The sequence below is a fragment of the Blennius ocellaris genome (genome assembly GCF_963422515.1).
Source record: "Blennius ocellaris genome assembly, chromosome: 21".
Classification (NCBI taxonomy): Eukaryota; Metazoa; Chordata; class Actinopteri; order Blenniiformes; family Blenniidae; genus Blennius; species Blennius ocellaris.
Genome location: NC_137670.1, coordinates 10,218,271 through 10,242,078, shown reverse-complemented (window position 1 = coordinate 10,242,078; position 23,808 = coordinate 10,218,271). Strand labels below are relative to the sequence as shown.

Below are 23,808 nucleotides of genomic sequence, written 5' to 3'. Positions count from 1 at the left end.
AGCAGGAAAACACCCATTTCATTCACTTTGGAGTAGATTTGATCTGCTGTTTAGCTATGTTTATATTTTCTGGGAAAACTGCTGTAATTATAGTTTTGAAGAAGGAAGTAGGATAATGTTAAATTGTGTCATTCCTGCAGCACTCCAGGAACCACAGAGGGACAATCATCCCCCCCCCCCCAAACAACTGTAAAACCACACTTCATGAGGCACTTCCATTCCCTGCAGCTCCATCGCGACACTCCATCCTGGACGTGGTTTAAATGATATGTAGACCGATGGGAGACCCATCGCATCAACCACTGAACCGGAGACGGGCATACATACACACCCTGGGAATAACGGGACTGAAAGCTACTTAATACTGGAGGTTTTGCAAAAAAAATAAATTAAAAAAAGCAAATAGTGCAATTTCATGATACATTCCGTCATCAAGTCTCCTCCAGTTTCTGAGTTTGGTACAATTTGTCACTTGAGTGGCGGGCTAAAGGGTCAGAGATGAACATAAGGTAGACCGAGCCACGTGTTGTACAGTCGTAACTGTCTATATGGCTCCACATTACAGGGACAAGCACTGCATGTTAGTATCGGACCGACGCCACACTGTAGTTTAGAGTATGTACAATATGTACGTGACTGCCTTTACATGCACAGAGGACTCCTTGTCTTGTTTCTTGTCCCACCCGGAGTGTTTTAACACAATCACAATGAGGTTTAAAGGAGCCAAAATCTTGATCTTTGACAAGTTTTTGAACATTTTAATTATAATGTCGGTGCTACTTTAAGCTGTTAAATCGGCTTGTTTTTCTACCGCGTGAAGAAAATAAGGTTTTTCCTCTTGGGAAAAGGAAGCCCCCATTATACATTACTGCAGCTTGTTTCTCTTGGTGGAACTGTGACTTGGAATAATCTTTAAAAAAAAAACAAGGCCACTGTTACATGCAAACATGAAACTGTTTTCTTTTACTGACTGCCTGTTTAGAGGATGCGAAAGACGGAAATACACTCAAAGATCTCACAGCATCTATTAATTCATAAGTACAAAATTGCCTATAACTGATCATTTTAGTTTGATTTCAGTAGTTTATATATATATATATATATATATAAAAAAAAACTTAACACGTTAGAGAGGAGGCCTATTGGCATGACGCTGCCATTTCTGAAGCCACTGAAAAAGGACTGGATTGGAAGAGACTGATGTTGTTGTAGTACGAGGATTCACCACTAGAGGCTGCTGAACCCCAACAAACTAAACCTGTAAGAGTTGGTATAAACACACGTCGTTTATAATGATCCATGTTTGAGTTTGCTTTAAAGGAAGACTTGACAAACCAGCCGCAGAGTTTCACCTACATTTTAAATAATCTGCATTTCAGTGCTTTTCCAAGGGGTTTGTCGTGTTTTCTCTTTTATATCATTGAAGTAGCTTTAATCAGTCTCAAAAATAAATCGCTATCTCACACTGGCACTCTGTTTGAGATTAACTCGTTTGGTATCTGTGTCTTTAATCCCACCTGGGAGCAAACCGTCTTCTGATTGGCCAGTGTTTCTTGTTTTTAAAGTGCTGACATGCTGAATTAGATGCTCCCCACGTGACACCAGTCACACCCACTTACAAGCCACAACAGCAGTGAGCAAAAAAAGGTGAGACTGGTGTCAAATTACGAGCTTGCTTCTCTTGCTGACTGTTGAACATACAAACAAGGGGAGTTTTAGTTTAGTTGTAACGAATTCGCTGCACTTGGTTTCTGTTTGGTTGCTGCAGCTGCACGTTCCAACTGTGTCACCAAGGTCACGTGACTCTGTGCATGTAAACAAATCGTCGCCATCGTCCACCACCGCCGCCGCACTCAGACCTCCAGCCTCCAGTCTCTGAAGAAGCCCTTGGCCACTCGCGATTCTCTGAAAGTCACAGTGAGACGGTTGAGGGTGACGTCCGTGACCGTCACCTGGCCAGGGCCGACGGGGGGTCTCCAGGTGTCCTCGGACGCGGCCGGCCCCTCCGGCCCAGCAGCAGGGCTCCAGTCCTCGGTCCTCTCGTTGCCTGATTGAGGACACGCGGCGTGACAACAGGTACCAGAGTGTGGCGGTGAACCGCAACAGGACAAGAGACTCCGCCTCACACTGCGCGCCGGGCTTGGTTTTACGCTCCGATCAGCTCAGTGTGAGGCGGTGAAAGAGACGATGGGGAAGGTTTCACTAAGAGTGGAGCGAATCTGGGTCACGGCGGTGATTACAGCCGGACCGGCTGACACACTTACCATTTAAAGTGCCTTCGATCGTCTCCGTCTGAACCCCGTCTTCTTCTTCTTCCTCCTCCTCCTCCTCCTCCTCGTCCTCCTCCTCGTCTCCTTGCCCTTCCCAATCGTCTGCGGTGGGACTCGGAGGACTCGAGCTAAGGCACCCGATCTGCGACCTCCTCGGTTCGCCCTTCCTGTGAGGACTCTGCCCGCAGGCGGCGAACGGCGGGTCGTCGTCGTCCGGCAGCAGAGAGCGTGTCAGGGAGAGACGCAGGCGCGGCGCAGGCGTCTCTGGAACCCTGTGAGCGCTGCGCAGGTCCATCGTGTAGACGGCATTCTGAACCAAGAGGTGGAGAAACAGTTTTATAAGGATCCTTCTCCACAGTGGGACTCCATCGGAAAAACACTGTGGTTTGTTAATTAATAATAATAATAATAATAATAATAATAAAACACGTCATTTCAAGCTCTCTTACCTGCAGCAGTCGTTTGGCCTTGGAGCCTTTTCTCCTGTGACCCAGAGCTCGCTCTCGTTCTTCTCTGGAACAGACCAGCACACTTTTAACGATCCGAGAGCAGAAATGCCTCGAAAACATGTAAAACCATCCATTTTTGAAGAATCACTCTTTCACACGTGAGGTGGATTTGTGCTGATGTGCTGTATATAGACCATATTTTCTTGGTTATTTAAGCGAAAAACGTTTGGTCGGAGCTTTCAAATGACAGGTGCAGTTCATACTGTACAGGAATGTGATGAAACCTCTCACATGCAACATTACATAATTATCAGATCTGTCGCCACACTTTGCCAGGAAGACGCAGACGTACTTTTCTTCATAGGCCTGAACCAAGCGCTTGTCCAGGATGTGTTCCTCCGGCTCCCAGGTGCTGTACCTGTATCGCAGATCAACGCAAATATTCCAAGTCAAGGGCTTCAGTGAAAAACCGTGACTTCATTTCAGTCGACTCATTCAAACAGTCTGTTGATTTGAAGCTTTACAGTCCCTGTATAGTCAAGGTTGCTATTAAATTTTAAATACAAATGCCAATTAAGATGTTTCCTTCTTCCTCTTTTACTCAGCACGTGACCATTCTGTGTTATTTGTATTTTACAACATTTCTATTTGATGACGTCTGCAAGTCCAGTCTTCTTTACAAACAGAGAAACTAAGAGGTGGGTTGACATACTCACTTTGGAGGCCATCCTTTCCACTTCAGCAGATACTCCACATTCCCCTGTGGACACACAGTCAACCGGCTTTCAGAACACTTTCTGTGCGGCACGTTTGCATGTTCTCCCCGAGCCTGGCGGGATTTCCCCCAAGTTACTGTGAAATTGTCCTGCGAGTGTCGGGAATCTGGCCTGGCCGTCGTGTGAAACCGCGAAAAGCAGTTGTGGAGGATTGTGGATGGAGTTACGAAAGGATGGAGCTGAAACCCGAGAAGACAAAACGCAGGGTTCTCCCCTCAACGACACGCTTATTATGGATTTCACGTTTCTATCTAGACTGATTATACAGCGTTTATAAATACACATGTACAACAGTCAGCCTTAACATTAAGACCGCCTGTGTCGGTCCACCTTATGCTGTTAAATACAAAAAAAGAAAAAAAGAAGCTCCACCCGTTGAGGCAGGGCCTCCATCAGACCTGGGAAGAGGCTGACCTGTACAGCTCGAAAGTCCCTGTATGTTGTTTTTTTTCTTTCTTTCTCACAGCCCAAGCCAAGCGTCTCGGCGTTAGTCATCCTCGGTGACATCAGCCCGGAATAACTTCCCAGCTCTTGGAAGTTATTCTCAGTGAGTGAAGTCGCCCGGCTTCCCGGCTTCGTCTTAGTCACCCCGGTTCCCCACATGCGAGGAAGATGAATGCACTGAATAATCACCAGCACCCGCTGCCGTGGATACATAAATCCAACAAGCCAGCCTTTTCATAAGCTGGGAGCACAGCTGTGATGTTCTCCACCTCCCCACGAGACAAGGTGGGCACAGGTAACGGCTGGATAGAGAGGTGAAGAATGATGGATGGATGGATGGAAACAGTCGAAATAGCCAATGTATTTAGACAAATGCCCAACGTAAACAGGTGAACACTGAAGATAAACAAATGACTACCCAGGGAATTTGTCAAAAATATCTTGGGTATTCTCCTGTTTCCAACCATCCGAGGTATTTGGACAAATGTCATAAACCACTTTTACTTTTTAAAGCTCTTGAGACAATGGTCTCCATCAGAATTTGAGGGGCGTGTTGGACAACAGTTCCTCGCGCCTGCACATGTCAACACACTGAGGTAAGTTAGGACCAGGGACAATCAGCGATCAAACAGGCCCGTGTGTGAATGAATGAATGAATGAATGAATGAATGAATAACGTGTCCATCCAAAAACACCTGACAGAGGGAAGCAGTGGAGGAGACCTCGGTCCTCGCGCCACGTTAAAGGGACAGCCTCCACCCCCCCCCCCCTCTTTTTTTTTTTTTGTACCTACAATTAGATATACCTACCATATTATACTTATTCAGCCTTAATTAGCACCCGCCCCCCCTGAACCCCCGGTCCTCACGGCTCCGGCTGCTGGCGCGTGTTTCTCGCTCACCTTTCTAACTCTTTTCTTGACGATCGACTCCACCGCGAACACTTGCTCCCCGATCGCTGACAGCTCCATCTCCGCGCGCGCGCCGCCGCCGCTACCCGTCCAAAGTCGCGTCTCTCTCTCTCTTTTTTTTTTTTTTTATCTCGCCCCGAACCGAGACAACGTGGCCCGCGCGGCCGGACCCCCTGACCCGTGCCGGTACTTTAAGGGCCCATTGAACCGGAGCCGCCTGCCGGTGCTGCGTGCTTCCGCGCGTCCGGTGACTTTACAAAATCTGCGCCACATCTGCACACCGCTTCTCGCGCGCGCGCCCGCCCGCTCGCACCCGAGGCGCGCCGCCGCTGCCTGCCCGATCGTCGTCACCCTCCTCCTCCTCTCCATCCAGTGAATAGTAAGGATGGAAAAAAAAAGAAAAAATAGCAAAATAAAAAAGTGGTAGTACTCACTTCCGTTACCTCACTTAAAGTAGCAGCGCCACCTCGTAAAAATGCTCATCAAAGCAGTATTTACATTTAGATCATTTACTGATTCCAGTCAATTTAACCGAAATTAATCTGTGAAATCCAATATAACAGTTCAGGTTATTATATTTACAAATATATCTCGTATTGAAATCCAAAATATTAATTCGAAATACAAGGCACTGATCCCCCCCCCCCCCCCCCCCCCCCTTCAGAACGTGAATGATTTAAGCAACGTGAGCCAATATTTCTAAATTCATCAACACAACAACAAAAACATATTTACTGTATTTCCTTCAGTATTTCACAACTCCGAATACTGCAGTACCTATAAGCCATTAGCATTCCCAAAATATGAACAATCTATCAGACGCTCCAGTTTATAACTATCTTTTCATTTTTTTTTTCTTTCAGAGGATCTCATATTTTGTGGAGTTTGTCCCGTGGATATTTTAGTAATTATTGTGCTCGAGCAAAGTTAATAGCATTTTTGAACATTTCAGCAGTAAATTCAGTCATAGCCTAAAGGTGAATGCAGCCAGAAAGCCTTTGGGGTGTGATTGATTGTACTCGGTTTCAAATAAACTGTGTCCCATCGTGTCAATGGAAATAAAATATTTATGTGTAACATTTGAAATCACCGTCTGGTTTAGTTTAAACTTATCCAACTGAGATCTCTGGTCCACATGATTGATCCAAATCAGGTGTAGACAGAGATATAATATGCTTCACTTGTCTGAACCCACAGTGTAAAGATCAAGTTCATTGTGACTGCAATTTATGAAAAGAAGGCTTTTTCTTCACTCAGCTGCTGAACAGATTTGAGGAAGTCGTCATATTTGAGCATACGAATAGATAGAGATGTGTCCAAGCTGTTTTAAAGTAGAGCGCCTCAGTATGGCTTCTGCACATCATATTAGTGATGACAATAAAGTTTAATATAAACACACGAGCCAGATCATTTGTAAAGTGCTGTCATACACATTTTATTTTATGCAAAAAAAAAAAAACCCCACAGTCAGGATTCCTCATGTTGGAATGGCTGAATGGATTGTCCTGGGGAGAAAAGAAAAAAGAGCCGAGGAACAAACTGAAGTTTCAAATGGAGGCCTTCACACTGGGTCAGAGTTGAAGATATTAAAAAAAAAAAAAAAAAAAATACACGCACCACTGGAAACGTGAATTTGCCCTTATCAAAGTTGAGACTCTCTCAAATAAAGATGAAGTTCTTGGCGACAAAAGTGAACCCATGCTTATAAAATTACCTCTGAAATTAGTGACAAATTGATATTTAGGGATTCCTCTTCTGCACACAGCCCCTCCAACTCAGAGCTATAATGCGCGCACACACACACACACACACACACACACACACACACACACACACACACACACACAGACACACACACACCATATATATATATACGTTTCATGTAAACAAGTTAAGGCCAATATTGTCGTCGTCAGGCAACGCATGAAAGCTACAACAGTGGAATCTCTCGTAAGGCTCATTTCACAATGTTTTAGTTTTTAGCTTTTACTTCCACTTTTCTTCACCTACATTCCTCTTCAGTAAAGTATTCTGCACTCTGCCTCTCCTCCATCGTCTCATTCTCTAAACCACCCACTTTCCCCCTCCCACACACCGGAGACCACTGCTGAATGCGACATGTTCTCAGAGCTGAGTTTGACCACAAAAAAAAATAAAAAAAATAAAGAGATATAAGAGGAAGATGGGCTGCTGTGCTACGAGAGGGCTGCCGAAAACCTTTGGACAAAAGGATGGATATTATCATGAATCCATCAGAAGAGGAACTAGTTCTTCATATTCCTCATGTAACAACGTGTTTCCTTGTTTGTTCTGGAGCTTTTCAGCACATCACACAATCACACTCGCATTCACCCCTCAGGGGGGCGATTCAGAGTCTGGACCGTGGGAGGAAACTGGAAAACACAAATCTACGCTCAGGGAGAACATGCAAACCCATTTATCAACGGCTGAAAAAAAAAAAAATGGATTGAAAGTCTGCACTGAAAAGTGATTTTCTGTGTTTTGTTTTTTTTCCTCATCAAATGATAAATCTTCACTCTATATATGGAAGCATGATCATGGCCTTTTACAGCTCGTTGTTTTGGTGGTTATTACTACAGTTGTAACATATGAACTAAAAGGTTTCTGGCCTCTGAGTTTATCAATAGTGTGAATTATGAGCCACATTTTACTTCAAATTTTCAGATACTCCAGTAATTCAGCTGACAAAGTCAACAGAGTATCCATGAAAAGTAGACTGGAGGCTCTTTCTAACAAACTCCTGTTCAGTTTGATGGCGTTCAGAGCGGCGGTAACCTAAAGCTTTAACTGTAAACCGTAACAGCAGAATCTACACAACGACCAGAGTGGATGACAGCGACATGATTCCTTGAGTTCAACTTGAATCCAGACTGTCGACTTGCTCCACGGTCGCACCGTCAAAAGCTCCAGAGCAAAGCGAGAAAGACGATCGTCTTCATCTCAACCAGGTCACGCAGAGGCTTAAACACCTAAATGTGGCCGATGATTTGTCGTCATCCATTTCTGGAGAAAACAAGCAGCTCTGATCTCTTTTCATGTCGACCGCAGGCTTCACTATCGCCCAAGTTTCGCTTGAAGGCGACTTCCTCGATCCGGACTAACCGTTTCAGCAGGAATCACTGGAATAAATGGCGCGAGGGACGGGAGAGAAGTGGGTGCTGGGCCTGTGTGTTGCATTGCTGTGTTGCCATATAAAACCGGTGGGTCTTTTGCACAGACTCTCCCGGGGTCGTCGCCGAACCGTCGCTTTGCGTGGAGCGGAAATACAAAGTTGGCAACTGTGACAAATCGCTGACCTGCGATATTGAAAACAGGGGGGGGGGGGGGGACGAGTGAGGCGGGAGTCACGTCGAGGTGAAGGAAGGGCACGCTTTGGTGAAATCCAAGGACGGACGATATGGACGGGGAGACGTTCACGACATGAACACCGACGACGGGAAGCGGGCACGATCACCTTGGGGAAAAGCAGGCACGGAAAAGACATCGAGCCCGACCTCCCACGACTTTGGAAACTTGGGGGGAAAAAAAAAAAAAAAAAAAAAAAAAAACGGACACAGAAAAATATGTATCAATATGTATAAAAACACAAAAGAAAAGCAGGAAGAGGATCAGTTTTTCTTAACCGTGCTTGCGAGAGAGCTCCGTGGTTGTTTAATTCTCCCTGGAGGGAAAAAAAAAAAGTGTTTGCTTCCTTCATTGCGTCGCATCAGATTGGTGTCCTACAATGGCTGTGTAAACAAAACCCAAAAAATAAGAGGGGCCAAAAAAAAAATAAAAAATGAAGCTAGATATCTGCAGGTGTGCGCCGATACGATGAGCTGCTGCACGTCTGGTTTGGCCCCGGTTGTAGCTGCGATTGGCTGGTTCAGCCGTCAGACCTCCACGTCTGGTGGGCATCCACCTCTTCTGACACCACCAGCAGGAGTTCACAGTTCTTTCCCCGCAGCTGCTGGCGGAGAAACTTCCTGCAGACCAGAGGAAAACACCACCAGAGGCGATCCAGGTTTGAAATGGAATGCAGAAGAGTCCGACGACACGCAGCGCTTTTTTTGGAAAAGTTATCACACAGCTTTTTCCTGTTTTTAAACCTTCTAATTTTGACAAGACAACACACGCCGAAAACCGTTCCATAAAAAGAGATCGCCCCCTAGCGGCTGTTGGCTATACAAGGTCAAAATTTCATGGACAATACTGTAATGACAATTAGGAAAAAAAAAAAAAAAAAAAGCAGTGCAGGTGTCAACATTTTCATTGAGATCAAGTAACAAGGGTTTAATAATCAGTTTGCTCAGACTTTAATTAGTTATTCTATGTGATATATCTGCAGCCTTCATGACTGAAAGCGCTAGAAAGTTTCATGGCGAAAGTTTGAAACATGTTTTACTGCATTTTTTTTTTTAAGTTGTGAACATTTTTTTAGTTATTTTAGCAGATTTAATCTTTTGGCTATATTAACCATCTTATATGTGTTTGTCTGTTTCGGCCTTTGCTTGTGTCGGTCTGCCTATTTTGACAGTTTTGAGGAATTTCAGCTGTTTAAGCCATTTTGGCCATTTCTCTGCTTCACATTCTTTTAAGCTTTTTAGCTACTTTAGTCGTTTTAGGTTTTTTTTGTTTCAGCATTTCTGGCCGTAGCGAATCCTCTCTTTTTAGCCATTTGAGAGGTTTGAATTTTCTCCACCTTTTTCAGTTTCGAGCTACTTTAGCCATTGGAGTCATGTCACTTTCTTTTAGCAGATGAGATTTGTTTTGATGTGCAGGTTTAAGGAGCCGCTATGGAGGAACAAACCAGCCAGATGTGACTCCCGAGCAACAGGTTGGAAAGATGAGTAAGATGAGTGCATTACGCAGTGTGCAATATTTTGGTCAATTCATTTGGGTGATTCAGTCGTTTGCTTTTTCCAAAACAAAAGAAAAAAAGACGCAAAATGTGTGTGTTTGAACACGTTAGGTAATTAAACCAAATTGAACACATATTATGCAGCTTGAAACCGCTCGTCGAGATAAATGGCGATTATGCGACGCCTAATTTATCTTTTCTACCAAATGGAAACTTAACATTACTTCAGGATCAAGGCTGAGTGACGTGCAGGGCGAGCGGCTGCGTTTCACCTCACCTGAGCTCATCTGGGTGGCCAATGGGCTGGGGGTTCCGCAGCTTGGAGTCCAGGTTGTAGTAGACCCCGCCCACCTCTCTGACGCCGATCCAGTGCTGGCGCTTGAGCGGCAGGCGGAGGGGCCCCCAGCGCAGGTTGGACGGCACGTTCAGGATGAAGCCCTCCACGTTGGACAGCTCGATGCTGCCGACGTCCCTGCAGGGAGAGAGGCGCGCGATGAAGTGTGAAGCTGTGTAAAAAAGTACAAAAAAGTACAAAACACAGGAGCACTTCATGTTTCTCCCTCAGTGCTGCGTTGGAAGTCTGGACTCCTGAAGTCGCTTGCAGATTGGGGAAGTGAGTACTTGTACCATCAGGCTTCTGGAAAACCCCAAATGACGACAATCGGCCACAATTCACCAGCGCAGTGCAAAAGTGGTAAACAAAAAAAGAAGACAAAAAAAAAATTCACCAGTTGAAGGCCGGTTCAGGGCCGTCTGTGTGGAGTTTGCATGTTCTTCCTTTGAAAAGGGGGACTTTTCTCCGTGTTTTCTCCTAATAATCTCTAAAGTGACTGTGATTGATTCTCTGACGGAGAATGTCAGCTGGACGTTTCCATTTGTGCTTACTAAAGTAAAAAAAAAATCACCCGATACTTCATTAACAAAACCTCAAAAAGACTTAATCCCCCCCTTTATTTTTGACAATCTTTTTCATGTTGGAACGCTTGATGCGTCTCCACTGAGAGGTTTGAGTGGTTTTAGATAAAAGTGTATCTTCTGTGTCTGATCCCTTCGATTGGAATCTAGAAACAACATCCCTTCGCAGACTTTAAGCTTTACTTTTGCGGTATCTCCCGGCACCAGAGAGTTTGCGTGGCCGTGTGTGTCACTGGACCGCGGGCAGTTACGCCTTTGTTCCTGTGGCGTGCGACACAGAAAAAACAGGAATCGGTCTTCATTGATAAAAGCGAGCGGCTCGGCTGCTCATGCTGTCAACACGGGAGTAAGTCCGATAATGAGGGAAGCGGGAATGCTGATAAAACCGCCTCGGAGACTTTGTCAACAGGTCGCGGAACTGCTGACGAGTCAGAGATCATTAGAGACCCGGACGAGGGCGTGCGTGAGCCAGGACTGAGGATCCCGTACAGCACGTGTAAGAGCTGTTTCGAATACCCTGATAATAGCCGGTTTGCGCACCTTCTTTTATCCCACCAAACTGCCTCGAACCCTCGCGTCTGCAAGGCTGCCATGATGACGTTTACGTCGTAGTTCCCATTTCCCAGCATGCTTTTCTTGTGGGGGGTCACCATGGTGCTGGGAGAAAGCCTGCGGCAAGTGAAGGAGAGAGAGAGACGGTCAACACATCGCCTCCATTTCGTTTGAACATTTACTGGAAAAAAACGTGGAAACGTTGGCAGACATAACCGCCCTTTTCAATAGATTTGATTAGTGATTGCTTCTTGGACCTGTTTGTTCTATAACATAGAGATGTCAGGAGCGAAAAACAAATAAATTAATGATCCAGACTCGTATAAATCTAATCAAGCCAATTGGCTTCGGCTGGTGCATCTCAAATATATTGGAAAAACTTGTTTTTTTCATATAATTTGACTCAAACGTCCAAAATCATTAAACATAAATGGCAAGATATGAAGCATTTTTGTTTTTTTTTTCTTAATAATTTTTGCTTATATATAATGAAAAGGATATTACAGTATTTTATCTATATAGGACAATTCTCTCTTTTTTTAAACAGAAGCCACAATTATCACGTTTGCAGTTTAAAAAAACTCTTTAAAACTCTAAAGGTTATATGGTACACGTGTAGAAATTACGTTTTTGTCATATTCAAACTGGGTGCAGGTGATGAGCAAAACTTCGAATTAATTTTACTGAAAAATTCTGCAACCAAACAAAATAAATAGTTGAATAATAAAATATTGCGCAAGATTGAAGACACAAGAGCCAACGAGTGCAGCATCGCACTGTGACGAACACATTGTTTAGTAAATCACAGTTCAGTGTTAGTCGCTGGCTAAACTTGTTTACTCCATGAAGTAGATGTTAAAACTTTTTTAGATGTAGATGTTAAAACTTTCTCTTTCTTTTTTCATTTTTCAGAACCAAAACAGATTACATGTTAGCTTTTCCAAAAAAGGCCAAAAGGGAAAAGTAGAACGGCTGCATGCGGCCTGCAAACCGCCAGTTCGCCACGTGTGACAGGATGTGGCGCAACTCTCTGAAATGAAGTCTTGGGATATGGAATGTTTCCGCGGAGGTCGTCACTTGGAGTGAACAGGACGTGCTGATCACCTCTGACGATCGTCTCCTCACCTCTGGTATATCTCCTGCAGGGTGTCCCGGCTGAAGGCCGTCCCATCCTGGAAGACGTTGTTGAGCGCGTGCAGGGCGCACAGCTCCCTCCGCTGCTTCTCGTGATAAATGGCTGGAAGTGTCACAGGAGGTTGGGGAGGCGCCGGAGGGGTGAGGGAGGAGGAGGAGGAGGAGAGATCCTGCTGCTGCTGCGGCGCGTCCCTGGGATCCCTGCACCTCCTCTCCTCCGCTCCCACCAGCACCTCCCCTCCTCCTCCTCCTCCTCCACCACCTTTCTGCTTGCTGACCTTCCAGGGCATGCAGCCCAGCTCCTGCAGGCCGCCTCGCCCCTTCCCCTTCCACTCGCCGGCTGGATACGGAGCGCTCCCCATCCCCGGATGCTCACCCCCACCAGCACCGTCACCACAGCCGCAGCCACGACCTCCACCGGCTCCGCCACTACCTCCACACCGACTACTCACGGGTCGCTACATCGGCATCATGACAACCGTTGCCACGGCAACCTCTCAGCCGCTTGGAAGAGAGGAGCTTGTGTGTGTTTGTGTGCGTGTGTGCGCGGTGGGGGTTGTGAGCTAAACGAGACTCGTGGCTGTTCAGCACAGCAACACCTGCTCTCTCGCTCTCTCTCTCTCTCTCTCTCTTGGTCTCTGAAGGACGGTCCTGGAGAAAGGTCACCACGAGAGATGAACCCAAAAAAAAAAAAAAAGAAGAATCTTCAACAAGGACACTCAAATGGAAGATCCCTCCTCCAGCCGTTGTCAGTCAAACTGCCATTACTGTCGTTTGTCTGTTTCCACTTCCTCCATGGCCTGCATGAGTTTGTTGACAGCTCATTAGAGCCGGTCACCGAGCCTCCAGCTTCTCCATCACCGGACTGCTGACCACGTAGCTTCACTTCCACGGGGAGCCGAGTAACCAGAGGGGAGGAAAGATCAGCACCTGGAATACAAAGAGAAACATTGCATTCTCGTGATCTGCTGTTGATGTCCACTACCTGAAACAGAAGCCACGAAAAACTGCCTTGACACATGAACCAGCTCAGCAAGACAAAGCTTTAAAACTCCAACCCGGCAGTTTGAGAACAGCAGCAGCAGCAGCAGCCCTCCCCAGAAAAATGTGAGGAAGGTAAACATCTCCAGCAGCTTGGTCTGGAGAGGAAGCAAGCTGTCCAAGCAAGCTAGCACAAATATCACAACACACACTCACACTCTCTCTCTCTCACACACACACACACACTCAGTTTGGGCAGCTCACACATAGACACACAGCCACACACACTGAAAACACAATGTGTCCATGTTAGGAGCAGATATGTTTGTCCTGTGGCTCCTCTACGTGACTCCCGAGTCTCCAGCAAACACCCGCACAGCGCCTCCTCTGCGTCTCCACAACTTGTTTTTTTTTCTTTTTCTTTTCCCCCCCACAACTTACCAGCTGGTTCCTCGTCGCCGGACCCCCGCAGCCTGCCCGGTCCCCCCCCCGCCGCACACACAAGCGCTGTCCACTCCTTTGTCTTGGCCACTTTATTTTTTATTTTTTCCCTTGTTGTGACTCCCTCTCGCCTCTTTCTCTGTCCGTGCAGAAACGGACATGCGCAGTGGCGTCGCGCTGGCTCCATATTGCTGTCATCGCCTGCGTCAGTGCACGGTGGCGCGCACGCTCCCACGAGACGCGTCTCCCCAGCACGCGCCTCTCCACTCCGTTCTGTAAACTCTAATTTTGTATTCCCCCCCCAAATCATATTTCTAATGCCACTTTTATCTCTGACTTTAAGCTGACCCTTAAATAAAAAAATAAAATAAAATAAAAAACACTTTTATATCATTGTGTTTTTTGTACGTGAAATATAACCAAACTTTTTGTATGTTTTTATTGTCTTCAACATTTCTTTGGGAAATGTATCTCTTATTTTTCTGACATCTAACATTATAGAATGTAGGAAAATATAAATTACATATATCTTTCTATTTTCATTAAAAGTGCTACAAGCACATTATATATATTCTTCCATAATAAATCTGTGACAGAGTAGAAATATTTAGCTGTCTTTTTTGTATATTCCTTGTTATATTTTAAGAAGTGCAGCAGCTATATCAATGTGCATTTCTAATCGCTAAAGGTGTATGTACTACAATAGATATGGAATTAAATAAGAGAATGTAGTTTTCTCATTAGGAAATTGCAAAGGCACTTTGTAGTGATATTGACAAAAAGGATGAAAGATGTAATTGTTTTAAGATAATGTGTTTCGAGAGTTGATGAGATACTTTGTTGCATAACTAAACGACTAAATAAAGGCATATTTAGAATACAGTAACATTTTATGATGTCTTTCTGTAAACGTTGAGTATCAAGGATATCTTCTCTTACTGTTGATATGTTGCCAAAGCAGTGTGGCAAAATATCACATTTAATCCTCAATTTAATTAATTAAAACATTAATTTTAGAGGAAACAAACATGAATGGATATAACTGAATCTGCCATTTCCCTCTGAAGGATTAAACATCTAAAGTCAGATAACGATGTCAGTGTCAAATTACATGCACATCATGTTGAATGATCCTCTGAGTATTCCTGAAGCAATATACACCTGTTTACATGATATAAGCATGCAACATATTACAGCAATCTTTAGCATACAGCTACATTTATACAGTTAATAAAACTAGCCATCAAATTATGATGAGCAAATATTATTGTTAAACTCTTTGAAAGGAGTTTCATAGACTTTTAAAGAACACTAACATCCCACTGACCTGCAGAGCTGAGCTGAATTTTGCTTGATCATCTTTAAAGTTTGATGCATCTTATAAATCATGGAGGCAAAGCACCGGAGCAGAGTATGAAAACATGAGCCACACAAGCCGCACAGAAGAAGTACAACTCATCATAAAGGGGGCGTTATGCACGTGCGACCATGATATTTAACCAAAAGCATCCGTGGCATGCTGAAAGCCAAGAGTGGCGGTAAATTCATGTGGACAGCGGTGAACCAGTGCTGTGACAAAAATACGCCAGCAGAAGGATCAGCCTTTTCCTTAAAAGTCAGAATTGTGTGTGTGTAACATAAATTAATGACTTTTCTTTCTCACACACACACGCACACACTCACATCACTGGGTTTACTGAGTAACTGTGTCACATATTCATGCCTATCGCAGTTTTTTGGCCAGCTCAGGGGCCATGTCGGCCAGCAGCTCCTTCCTGATGCGATCTTCTCTCCTCTGCAGCTCGTGGATGAAATGCCCCCTCTGGCCCCGGAGCTCCCTCACACGCCCCAGCAGGACCCTGCGAGTCACACTCTGAACCCCCGGGGGGCTGTTTGGCTCGTTGGCCACCACCTCGGGTGTCTGGCCGCACGAGGAAGCCGCTTTGTTAAGACTCCATGCATCTCGAAGCTCATCCGCAGAGTGCGTTTGACCCAGACGGTCTGCATGAGTGAGCACTGGGATGATGTAGTCCACAACCGCCTCTCCATACAGCTGCCGGGCAGCTTGGATCAACTGGCCGACATCCTGGTCTGCAGTCATGCCGGAGCCTGGAGCCTGCGTCACCAGCAGAAGAGCATGCGGGCCTGGACTGGAGAGCTGGAGACTCCTCAGAGCCTCCCTGGCTCTCGTTTTCTTCCCCAGAGACGTCCCCAAAAGATCTGGGGTATCAATCACCGTGAGATCTACACCATCCACCACTATCCTGTGCACGGTGCTCTCGGTTTGACTGTGGCCTGCCCTTGTCTCGATGTTGCCCAACAGAGTATCGACTAGAGAAGTCCGTCCTCCGCCGGTGTGTCCCAGGAGAATCAGCCTGACGCTGCTGCTCGGATCAGTCTGTGCGCTGGACGGATCATCTCCAGACGACCCTGTAGACACGATACATTGCTTTTAGGAGTATCGGGTGGGAATCACACAGATACTCCGGGTTCTTTGTTTTCCCTCTCACAGACCAAAAACATGTATTTGAGGTTAACTGGTGATTTTGTCATATTTTTTTATGCCAGCATAAACACAGTATTTGCCCTATTTTCTTCAGCAAAGCAGCCCATAGCACCAATTTTTACAATGGAGTTTATTTAAAAAAAAATAAAAAATGAGATAAACAGTTTGATTTGATTCCAGTTTCAGAGTTGTTCGTTTAGGTTCCTACTGTCAGCTGTTTCATTAACAGGGTACAATAGTAAGATGTTAATAATAAAAAAAAAAAAACAATACTCAGATATTCTTAATCCACAGTTTAGGTATCCAAGTTCTCATCCAAAAGACCCTACATAGAATAAATTCTGATGACTGTGTTCTCTTATTGGACTGGAGACTAAGAACCAAACAGAAACAACCCCTGAAGAGCTAGGGAGAAAAACAAACAACACTAACCAGTGATGGCTTTGATGGCCGCACTCAGCCACTTGAACCTGGAAGCAAACGCTGATAGAGAAACACATCAGTATTAGTACACTTTGAGTTTTTGACAAAGACTTTTGCTGACTTGACTCGCTGACACTGAAGCCTGTCCACTTTATGATGTGAACGTCATACCAGACGGACCAGTAGAGAAACACTCACCGACGAAGAATCTCCAGACCCGTGCCAGCCAGTCCCAGATTTTCTGGATCCCTGAGACAACAACATGCAAGAGAAATCTCTCACTTTGTGTTCAAGAATGACACTGGGAGGAAATTCTGTCAGAAACAAAGTAAACATGTCATACCACGGAGGGTTCCCACAACGCGGGACACCCAGCCCCAAAGAGCCGTCAGACCTGAAGACAAAAAAAATCCCAAACATTACACGTTTAATCAATGTTACAATCATTTACAATCGAAGTTTGAAATAGCAGCACAATGTTTCCCTGGATGAAAGAATCTGAATGGACTCACCGGTTAAAGAGCAGAAGAGGCGAATCGGCCATCGGATCAAAGCTGGGAGAGCTGCGGGAAAACCACGATTACTACAGTTTCTCTTTTTAGAAATGTATAGCATTTTTCTTTTATTAATATCACAGTTTCATTGTGATGTAAAAGTACAAAGCAATTCAATTTGCCCTTCATTTTGAGATTTGGAACTAAAATCGAACAGATTCATTATTTTTTATTTTTTTTAGAGTAAATAGAATTCAGAATAAATGATACAGAATGTTTTTATAAAGGGACAGGTTTGGACGCCATTATTGGCACAGGTGCTTTCTGTAATTTATATGTAGCCAACTATTTGAGAAGACAAGCACAAATATCAATTTCGAACAATGTTTAAGCATTTAACAAAAACGAAATCATTGAAAAAGGAATTACTTAGAAGAATTTGGCTATTTTAAGCAATAAAGATTCATATTCAATAGATTATCACCCAACATTCAAGACAATAAGTCATTAGAACATAAGGACTTCAAATAACAATTTAGTTACCATGCATTAAGAAAACAGGGATGACAAAGACCTGAAACCACCGAACAGAAACATTATACTGTATACAATCAGAATATAATCTCTCAGTGTGTCTATGGATAATGCATTTTTTGTTTTGTAGCAATTGATGTCCAATACATATCAATCAATTAATTAAACTAAAACAGAAACATCCAGAAACAGTGTTTTATATGACCGTGACTTACTCTGTGAGAAGGTGTAGAGGAAATAGGCCACCACAGCAAATGTTCCCGTCTGCATGCCGCTGCCGCTCGTCCACCAGCCTAAACATCACAGCACAGAGACGTGACATCAGGAACGCAGTGTTTGCAGGTTATCAAGTCACGAGTTTTAAAAAAAACTCGGATCGAATACTTAAAATGATGCAGAAGAAGCCCCGTCATCCTTTAGGGCAACTTTGATCTGACAGGCCAGCATCCAGCCTTTTAACAGTGTTAACTGACAGCAGCAGACGCTCGTAATTTGATACCAGCCTCAGGATCTTTTGATTCTCCGAACATCCATGCGTCTATCCTTGCTACTACGAAACCAAATTTAAAGCAAATGACAAAATTTGTTCATTCCATTTGCATGGATAACTAGTAAATAGGGTAGAGTTACACATCACTTCCTGTTTCATGGCGAACCATAGTATATTCATTGTGGCTACACCGTTTGAGATTATAGCTACATTTTGATACGTTTTCATCAGAAAGGCCTGCTGTATATTCTGACCCAATTTCAGGCTTCTTGAGTTACTCCCTGGGATTGTGTGTCACACAAAACGGCAGACTTCCTGTTGTGTTTAGAGTATGGGTGCTGCATAAGTCATGACATACCACAGTCATCAGTAGCATTTGTTTTTAAAGATGTCCTTATTTTTCCTCACCTGCATCCTGAGAGCCGTTTTGGTCACACTGACACTCCATTTTCATGCAGTTTGCAGAAGCTCCGGTGAGGTAGTGAGCAGAGAAAACACCTCTGCTGTCAAGTTTTACTAAAAAAAGGCCAAAAATAAACAAATGAAAAGTATTTTATTAAACTACAGCGGTACAGTCTATAACCAACACGGTCCAATGAAATCCCACAAGGACGACCAACGATAGTGCAAGATGTTCCCGCAGAGCTTTTACCTGATGTGTAGTCGAATAAATCTTCTCCAAGAATGCCATGTACCTCCGCTCAGTGAAAACCTGATGTGACTCACATGTGCTCGGAGTCGGAGGCGATTTCTTTCTTCCTGCTGCCGAGCAGCATTCACTTGTGCCGGCCTGCCCTCCGCAGAAACTCTGCCTGTTTTATTACGCCGCGTGGAAAAAACAATGAAGTGAGAAAGTCCAAGTATGCAGATAATGCTGAGCTCTGACTCTGGAAGGACACACCTTCTTTTTATTCTTTCGCTGCAACAAGAAAAACTAGAAATCCTGCTTCAGACATGTGAACTCATGAAAACAGAAGAGAGTAGGTGCAAAAAACACGTTTTATTAATGAAAACATTATCAACAAATGTTCCAGCTCGTTGAAGTAACTTTACAACAAAGTCATCATTATGCAATGTGAAGCATTAAGGGGCCTGATATATCTTAAGCAGATTCTTTTTTTTATTATTTTTTTTTAACAAACATTATGTGAACTGTGATCGACACACAATCTGATATCAGCATTGATTTACAGTGAATCTTATCAGGTCAAGATGTTTCTAGACTGACACAGTTTGATTCCAATCTATAAGTTCACAGGCCACAAAGTGAGTTGTAAACAAAGGAACGCTCCGATAATATCTCGTTTCCCTGCACCTCAAGTCCAATGAAACAAGGCGAAGCGACCCGGCCGGAGAGTTTGATCTTGATTCCTCATGAGCCCAGTTGAGCAATCAGAGCATCAATCAAGTCCTGCTTTTTGGTCCCGGTGGTTCGAATCCCAAACTGCTTGCAGGCCTCCTTCAGCACGGGGACGGTCAGCTTTCCCAGGGTGCCGTTCTTCACGTGGGCCTTCAGATCGTCCTCTGTGACCTCCACTTTGGGCTTCTTCTCGGCTCCACCTCCAGAGTCAGCTGCAAAATTCAGTCACAGGGTTCAAAAGGATAATTAGGCGTTTTATGCATAATGGTACAAAAAAAAATTAATATATAATCCTGCACGACCCAGTGACCTACTAACAATGTGATTAACATTAGGATTAAACAGGGCTGCACAGGCCAAAACTTATAGTACAACAAATAGAGGCTCACTGGGTGGTTGAACTCTGACCTGTTTTGCGTTTCGGAGCTGGTTTACTCTCCGGGTTGTAGTTGGCGGGGTAGACGAGCTCCTTAAACTCGTCGCCTAAATAACCCAGCCTGGCGTCCATCTGGTCCACCTTTGGCACTGAGACGGACACAGAAGTCGAAAAATAAGTTTTGCCAGTTAAAGAAGGACCTAAGATCTTTTTTTTGAGACCGACGTCTTACTTATAAGGTCTTCGATGTCTTCTGGATCCACCATATCCAGAGCCAGCGCCTCCAAGTTCCTGTAATGCTTCTGGATGACTGGGTTCTCAAAGGCCTCGCTCCTGGATTTTCAATACAGAGAGAAACAAACCAAATGTCTTTAGTGTAAAACGGGGGTGTCAAACACAACACTGAGACCTGGGCTGAGAAAAATACTTGGGACCTCACTACCTCTCCTAAAAGACATTTCAAAAGTGGAAAAGCCAGAAAAAGGGCAAAATATCCACAACATGTACTCACGACAATTGAGTGAAATTTGTGTGTGATATTGTGAGCCCAACAGACTTTAGCACAACTTTTCCAACGACGCCACCGATCATACCTGTATTTGAAGCGGAGTTTGGAGACGATCTCCTTCATCTTGTCCACCTGTGTTTGTGAAGCGGCTGGGCCACTCGGAGGATCCAGAGGCCGCAGGTCGTCCGCAAACGGCAAGTAGATGACGTTGAAACCTGATGGAATCAAGGTAGGACACAATCACACACACACACACAAAAAAAACCCCAACCTTTCTACTGATGCAACGGATCACAAACCAGCTGAGATGAAACCACGGTATTGAATTATGAGTCAGTTCACACTCGACCGTAATATAGACAACGCTTCAGATTTAATTTGTAACTTTAAATATGAAGAAGTGCAGCCTGATCACGACACAAATTTCATTCATCTAACTGTAAATTTTTAGAGCACCGGTGAAACCACCAGTGAGCCCAGTGCTTTCTTACCTGGTGGCCTTGTTTGCACGTTCCCCTCGTCAAGCTCCTCACTCTGAGGCACCAAGGCAACAAATCGAGGTGGGTAGTTTCTGCGGGCGATGCAGCGGCACAGAGCAAACACGTTCTTCTCGCTACACTTCTTCAGCAAGGCAGAAAACAGACACGCGCTACCTGACGTGTGAAACGACAAGTGTGATTTACTCCATGGTCGGATTTCATTTTTATTCCACCGCGGCTCATAAGAAACATCAACCGGATTGACAGACCTTTCACCTCCCCCTCCTCAGGATAGAGGAAGACGGAGGGCCGGATGTGATGGTGCAGCTTGAGCTTCTCCATCGGCTTGAATCCGATCAGGACAAGTCCAGGGTCATCGAACTTCTTGATGGAGTCAACCTCGTCCCTCTCCATCACGATCTGCCTTTTACCGTACACCTACAACCCGTCGAGTATTAGAAACAGCAAGAAAGGCAAAAACAACAACAACTGCACATTGGGTCAGTGTATACCTGGGCTTTCTTAATCTCGCTGGGCAGCAGCAGACTGCCGGTCTGAGTGTGGAACGTGCGGGTTTTGCTGCGGACAGGCCCGTTGGTTTCCCTGTAAAGTTTGATGGGACCTGGTTTCCGGGCCGTTACGGCTGTTGCATAAATACCCACGGCGACATTTAAGCCCTCGCCAAGGCACAGGTTCACCCTAAAGAGACGAAGAGTACCAATTTCTATTTGGATCACGGCTTTCGGATATTAAAATGTAAACAAATACACTTCCAATTAGAGACTGCCAAAATAAAGTAAGAACAAAATATGCAAGTAGAAGTCCTTTATAATGAAACCGCCTCCAGCGTCACTCTCTACCTGGCCATGGCTCTCTTCTTCTGCTCCTTGGCCATAACACGTTTCTGCAGGTCATCCAGTTTGTTGCAAGGATCCAGCTGCAGTCCCAGCTCACTCTCGTCCTCCAGCGGACTTACAATGTCGCGATAAAAAAGCGACACGTCGAAGCCTCCCGGTTTCATCAAGTGCATCAAATCAATCACCACACCTAAGGAAAGGGTCACAGATCAAATGAGTCCACATGCAGGTATTTGTTTAAAGCAATCATGAAATATTAATGTTCTTCTGTTAATGTAACATATTTGCAAGCTCATGGCCAAAACGTGTGAAACACAAGCCCCCCCCCCCAGACACACCTGTCTCCTTGAGATCACTGGCTTTGGTGCGAGCCTGCCGGTCCTTCGCACTGTCGCCCCCATGTGGATCGTCCCTGCAGGTGAAAATCATGAGCCGCTTGTGCGAAAGGCGAAGCTTGAGGTCACTGTAAAGGTTGGCGCAACACCACAGGGCGTCACCGAGAGACGTCGCCCCACTGCCCATCTTCTCTGCTGCCAGCTTGTGACCTTTTTCCCCCCGTAGAGCGTCCGCGTCCTGCACTCGCTTTGCACCTGCGGCGGTAACAATGTTCTCGTCAGATTAGTTGTGTGAGGTAAGCCTTGTAGTTTTTTTTTTTTTTTTTTTTTTTTAAGCATGGTCTGCCATGCAGCATCTAACCAGGCTCATCAAGGTCGTGATACACGTAGACGTGTTTGAAGGTGTTGTTTGGGTTTTTGTTCTGCTCCGTGCCGTAAAAAACCAGCGCCACCAGGTCCCTGTGACTGCTGATGATCTTACTGGTGTACACGCTGCGCACAACCTAGAAGAACAGAACAACGATCTGTTTTTTTTGTAAGTGAAGGTGTAAACATCCGAGGATAAAAACACAGTTCAGCTTTATCAGCAATGAATTATTTCAAACCCCCAACATTTCCTGCTATTGTCATTGCCAACAAAAAGACATTGCAAATAATTGCGGCAAAAACAAACAGCGAGGGTAACAGATGTCAGACTTACCTGCATGGTCATGTCGAAGTTCGATGGCGCGCCGTCTTCACCTTTTATGAACATTTCTCTGGAGGCGTCGACCAAAAACACCAGGCTGTCTCTACCTGTGATTTTGTAATCTCCTGCCGGAGAAAGAAAGTTTATTCAATTTTGATGAATTGAGACATTAGACATTTGACAGCGTCGTCTTCAGCTTTCTTGCTCTGTACTACTGAATTGTGTTTATACGTGAACAGAAATCCCATGTGTTGAGCGTTTGATTCACTTTTAGTTGACTTTTGTGATTGATAGCGATTCCAGGTACGTGTCTGAAACAAAGCTTCCTCAGTGTCTCTCCAGTCTGGATGAGCTCGTGAGTGCATGTCTGACTGTCTGTGTTTGCTCAGTGATGGACTAGAGGCCTGTCCAGGATGTAGTGAGCAGGGATCCTGAACAGGATGAAGTTCCAGAGAAGATGGATGGATGCTCAAATCAGGATTCATGCCCCAATAGGACAAAGCACGTATGAGAGGTGGACGTGTGGATGATTTCTCACCTCCAGACTGCTCCCCTTCCTCTTGCTCTTCCTCCTCATCCTCGTTCCTGTAGTAGGCGTTCCAGTCTGCCATCTGACCTGCAGGTCGAAGAAGAAACATTGGACACTGAGCAACGTTCCGCATCAACACAGCCACGTTCAAAACGTACACAAACTACGTTCAAGTGCAACTATGGCCTCAAATCTGCGAAATGACAAAGACACTGTAAATGCTGGTACTACGTATATTAATCATTAACTACATGTTTCAACTTGAGCCACATCCCAATAGCTTAGCTTGTAGCCTCCGATCGTTTCATCACTAATGCTCGCGTTAATTGCGTTTATCTTCCTGCTGGCGATACAAACTGAGCTTAAAAGCCCAAATTGAACAGATTTTTGGTTAGTTGTGCAGTGAGGGTACAGTTCAGTGTCTTACCGTGCTCTGATTTCCTACTGCTGTTGCACAAGTTCGGTCTAGTTTCAATGAGCAGCGCGTCCCTGTACG

General features: G+C 44.9%; 4 protein-coding genes across 5 annotated transcripts; all 4 read right to left on the bottom strand.

Moving 5' to 3' along the window:
* Positions 1-1,829: 1,829 nt before the first annotated feature.
* cbx7b (chromobox homolog 7b) lies at positions 1,830-5,004 on the bottom strand. Its single transcript, XM_080517862.1, has 6 exons — positions 4,841-5,004; positions 3,436-3,479; positions 3,072-3,137; positions 2,720-2,783; positions 2,265-2,580; positions 1,830-2,047 (listed from the first exon to the last, which is right to left on the bottom strand). The coding sequence occupies exons 1-6, from the start codon at positions 4,907-4,909 to the stop codon at positions 1,854-1,856; spliced, it is 753 nt and encodes a 250-aa protein (XP_080373988.1). The 5' UTR covers positions 4,910-5,004; the 3' UTR covers positions 1,830-1,853.
* A 3,725-nt stretch (positions 5,005-8,729) lies between these two features.
* Positions 8,730-12,673, bottom strand: josd1 (Josephin domain containing 1; the record flags this gene model as incomplete). 2 transcript variants are annotated; one of them, XM_080517452.1, is made up of 5 exons in its annotated part: positions 8,730-8,835; positions 9,988-10,182; positions 11,166-11,294; positions 12,303-12,481; positions 12,545-12,673. In XM_080517452.1, the coding sequence occupies 5 exons, from the start codon at positions 12,671-12,673 to the stop codon at positions 8,736-8,738; spliced, it is 732 nt and encodes a 243-aa protein (XP_080373578.1). In that variant the 3' UTR covers positions 8,730-8,735. The 2 variants fall into 2 exon arrangements, with proteins under 2 accessions (XP_080373578.1, XP_080373577.1); XM_080517451.1 differs by having other exon boundaries at positions 12,303-12,673.
* Positions 12,674-15,456: 2,783 nt separating this feature from the next.
* On the bottom strand, positions 15,457-18,955 carry LOC308145570 (uncharacterized protein; the record flags this gene model as incomplete). Its single annotated transcript, XM_080517035.1, has 8 exons — positions 18,833-18,955; positions 18,589-18,696; positions 17,906-17,983; positions 17,175-17,225; positions 17,006-17,056; positions 16,861-16,911; positions 16,672-16,722; positions 15,457-16,163 (listed from the first exon to the last, which is right to left on the bottom strand). Exons 2-8 carry the CDS (start codon positions 18,632-18,634, stop codon positions 15,457-15,459), a joined length of 1,035 nt encoding a protein of 344 aa, XP_080373161.1. The 5' UTR covers positions 18,635-18,696; positions 18,833-18,955.
* Positions 18,956-19,218: 263 nt separating this feature from the next.
* xrcc6 (X-ray repair complementing defective repair in Chinese hamster cells 6) lies at positions 19,219-23,781 on the bottom strand. The gene is made up of 13 exons (XM_080517612.1): positions 23,740-23,781; positions 23,322-23,399; positions 22,796-22,908; positions 22,457-22,598; positions 22,099-22,350; positions 21,764-21,950; positions 21,416-21,602; positions 21,173-21,341; positions 20,916-21,077; positions 20,510-20,639; positions 20,149-20,249; positions 19,949-20,065; positions 19,219-19,752 (listed from the first exon to the last, which is right to left on the bottom strand). The coding sequence occupies exons 2-13, from the start codon at positions 23,392-23,394 to the stop codon at positions 19,553-19,555; spliced, it is 1,833 nt and encodes a 610-aa protein (XP_080373738.1). The 5' UTR covers positions 23,395-23,399; positions 23,740-23,781; the 3' UTR covers positions 19,219-19,552.
* Positions 23,782-23,808: the final 27 nt, after the last annotated feature.

Coding starts and splice junctions, on each gene's coding strand:
- cbx7b (XM_080517862.1), bottom strand. CDS start 4,909: ATGGAGCTGTCAGCGATCGGGGAGCAAGTGTTCGCGGTGGAGTCGATC. Junction 3,138..3,435: donor TGGAAAGGATGGCCTCCAAA/GTGAGTATGTCA, acceptor TCTGCGATACAG/GTACAGCACCTGGGAGCCGG. Junction 2,581..2,719: donor AGGCCAAACGACTGCTGCAG/GTAAGAGAGCTT, acceptor CTCTTGGTTCAG/AATGCCGTCTACACGATGGA.
- xrcc6 (XM_080517612.1), bottom strand. CDS start 23,394: ATGGCAGACTGGAACGCCTACTACAGGAACGAGGATGAGGAGGAAGAG. Junction 22,909..23,321: donor GGAAGGGGAGCAGTCTGGAG/GTGAGAAATCAT, acceptor TTTCTCCGGCAG/GAGATTACAAAATCACAGGT. Junction 22,599..22,795: donor ACTTCGACATGACCATGCAG/GTAAGTCTGACA, acceptor CTGTTCTTCTAG/GTTGTGCGCAGCGTGTACAC.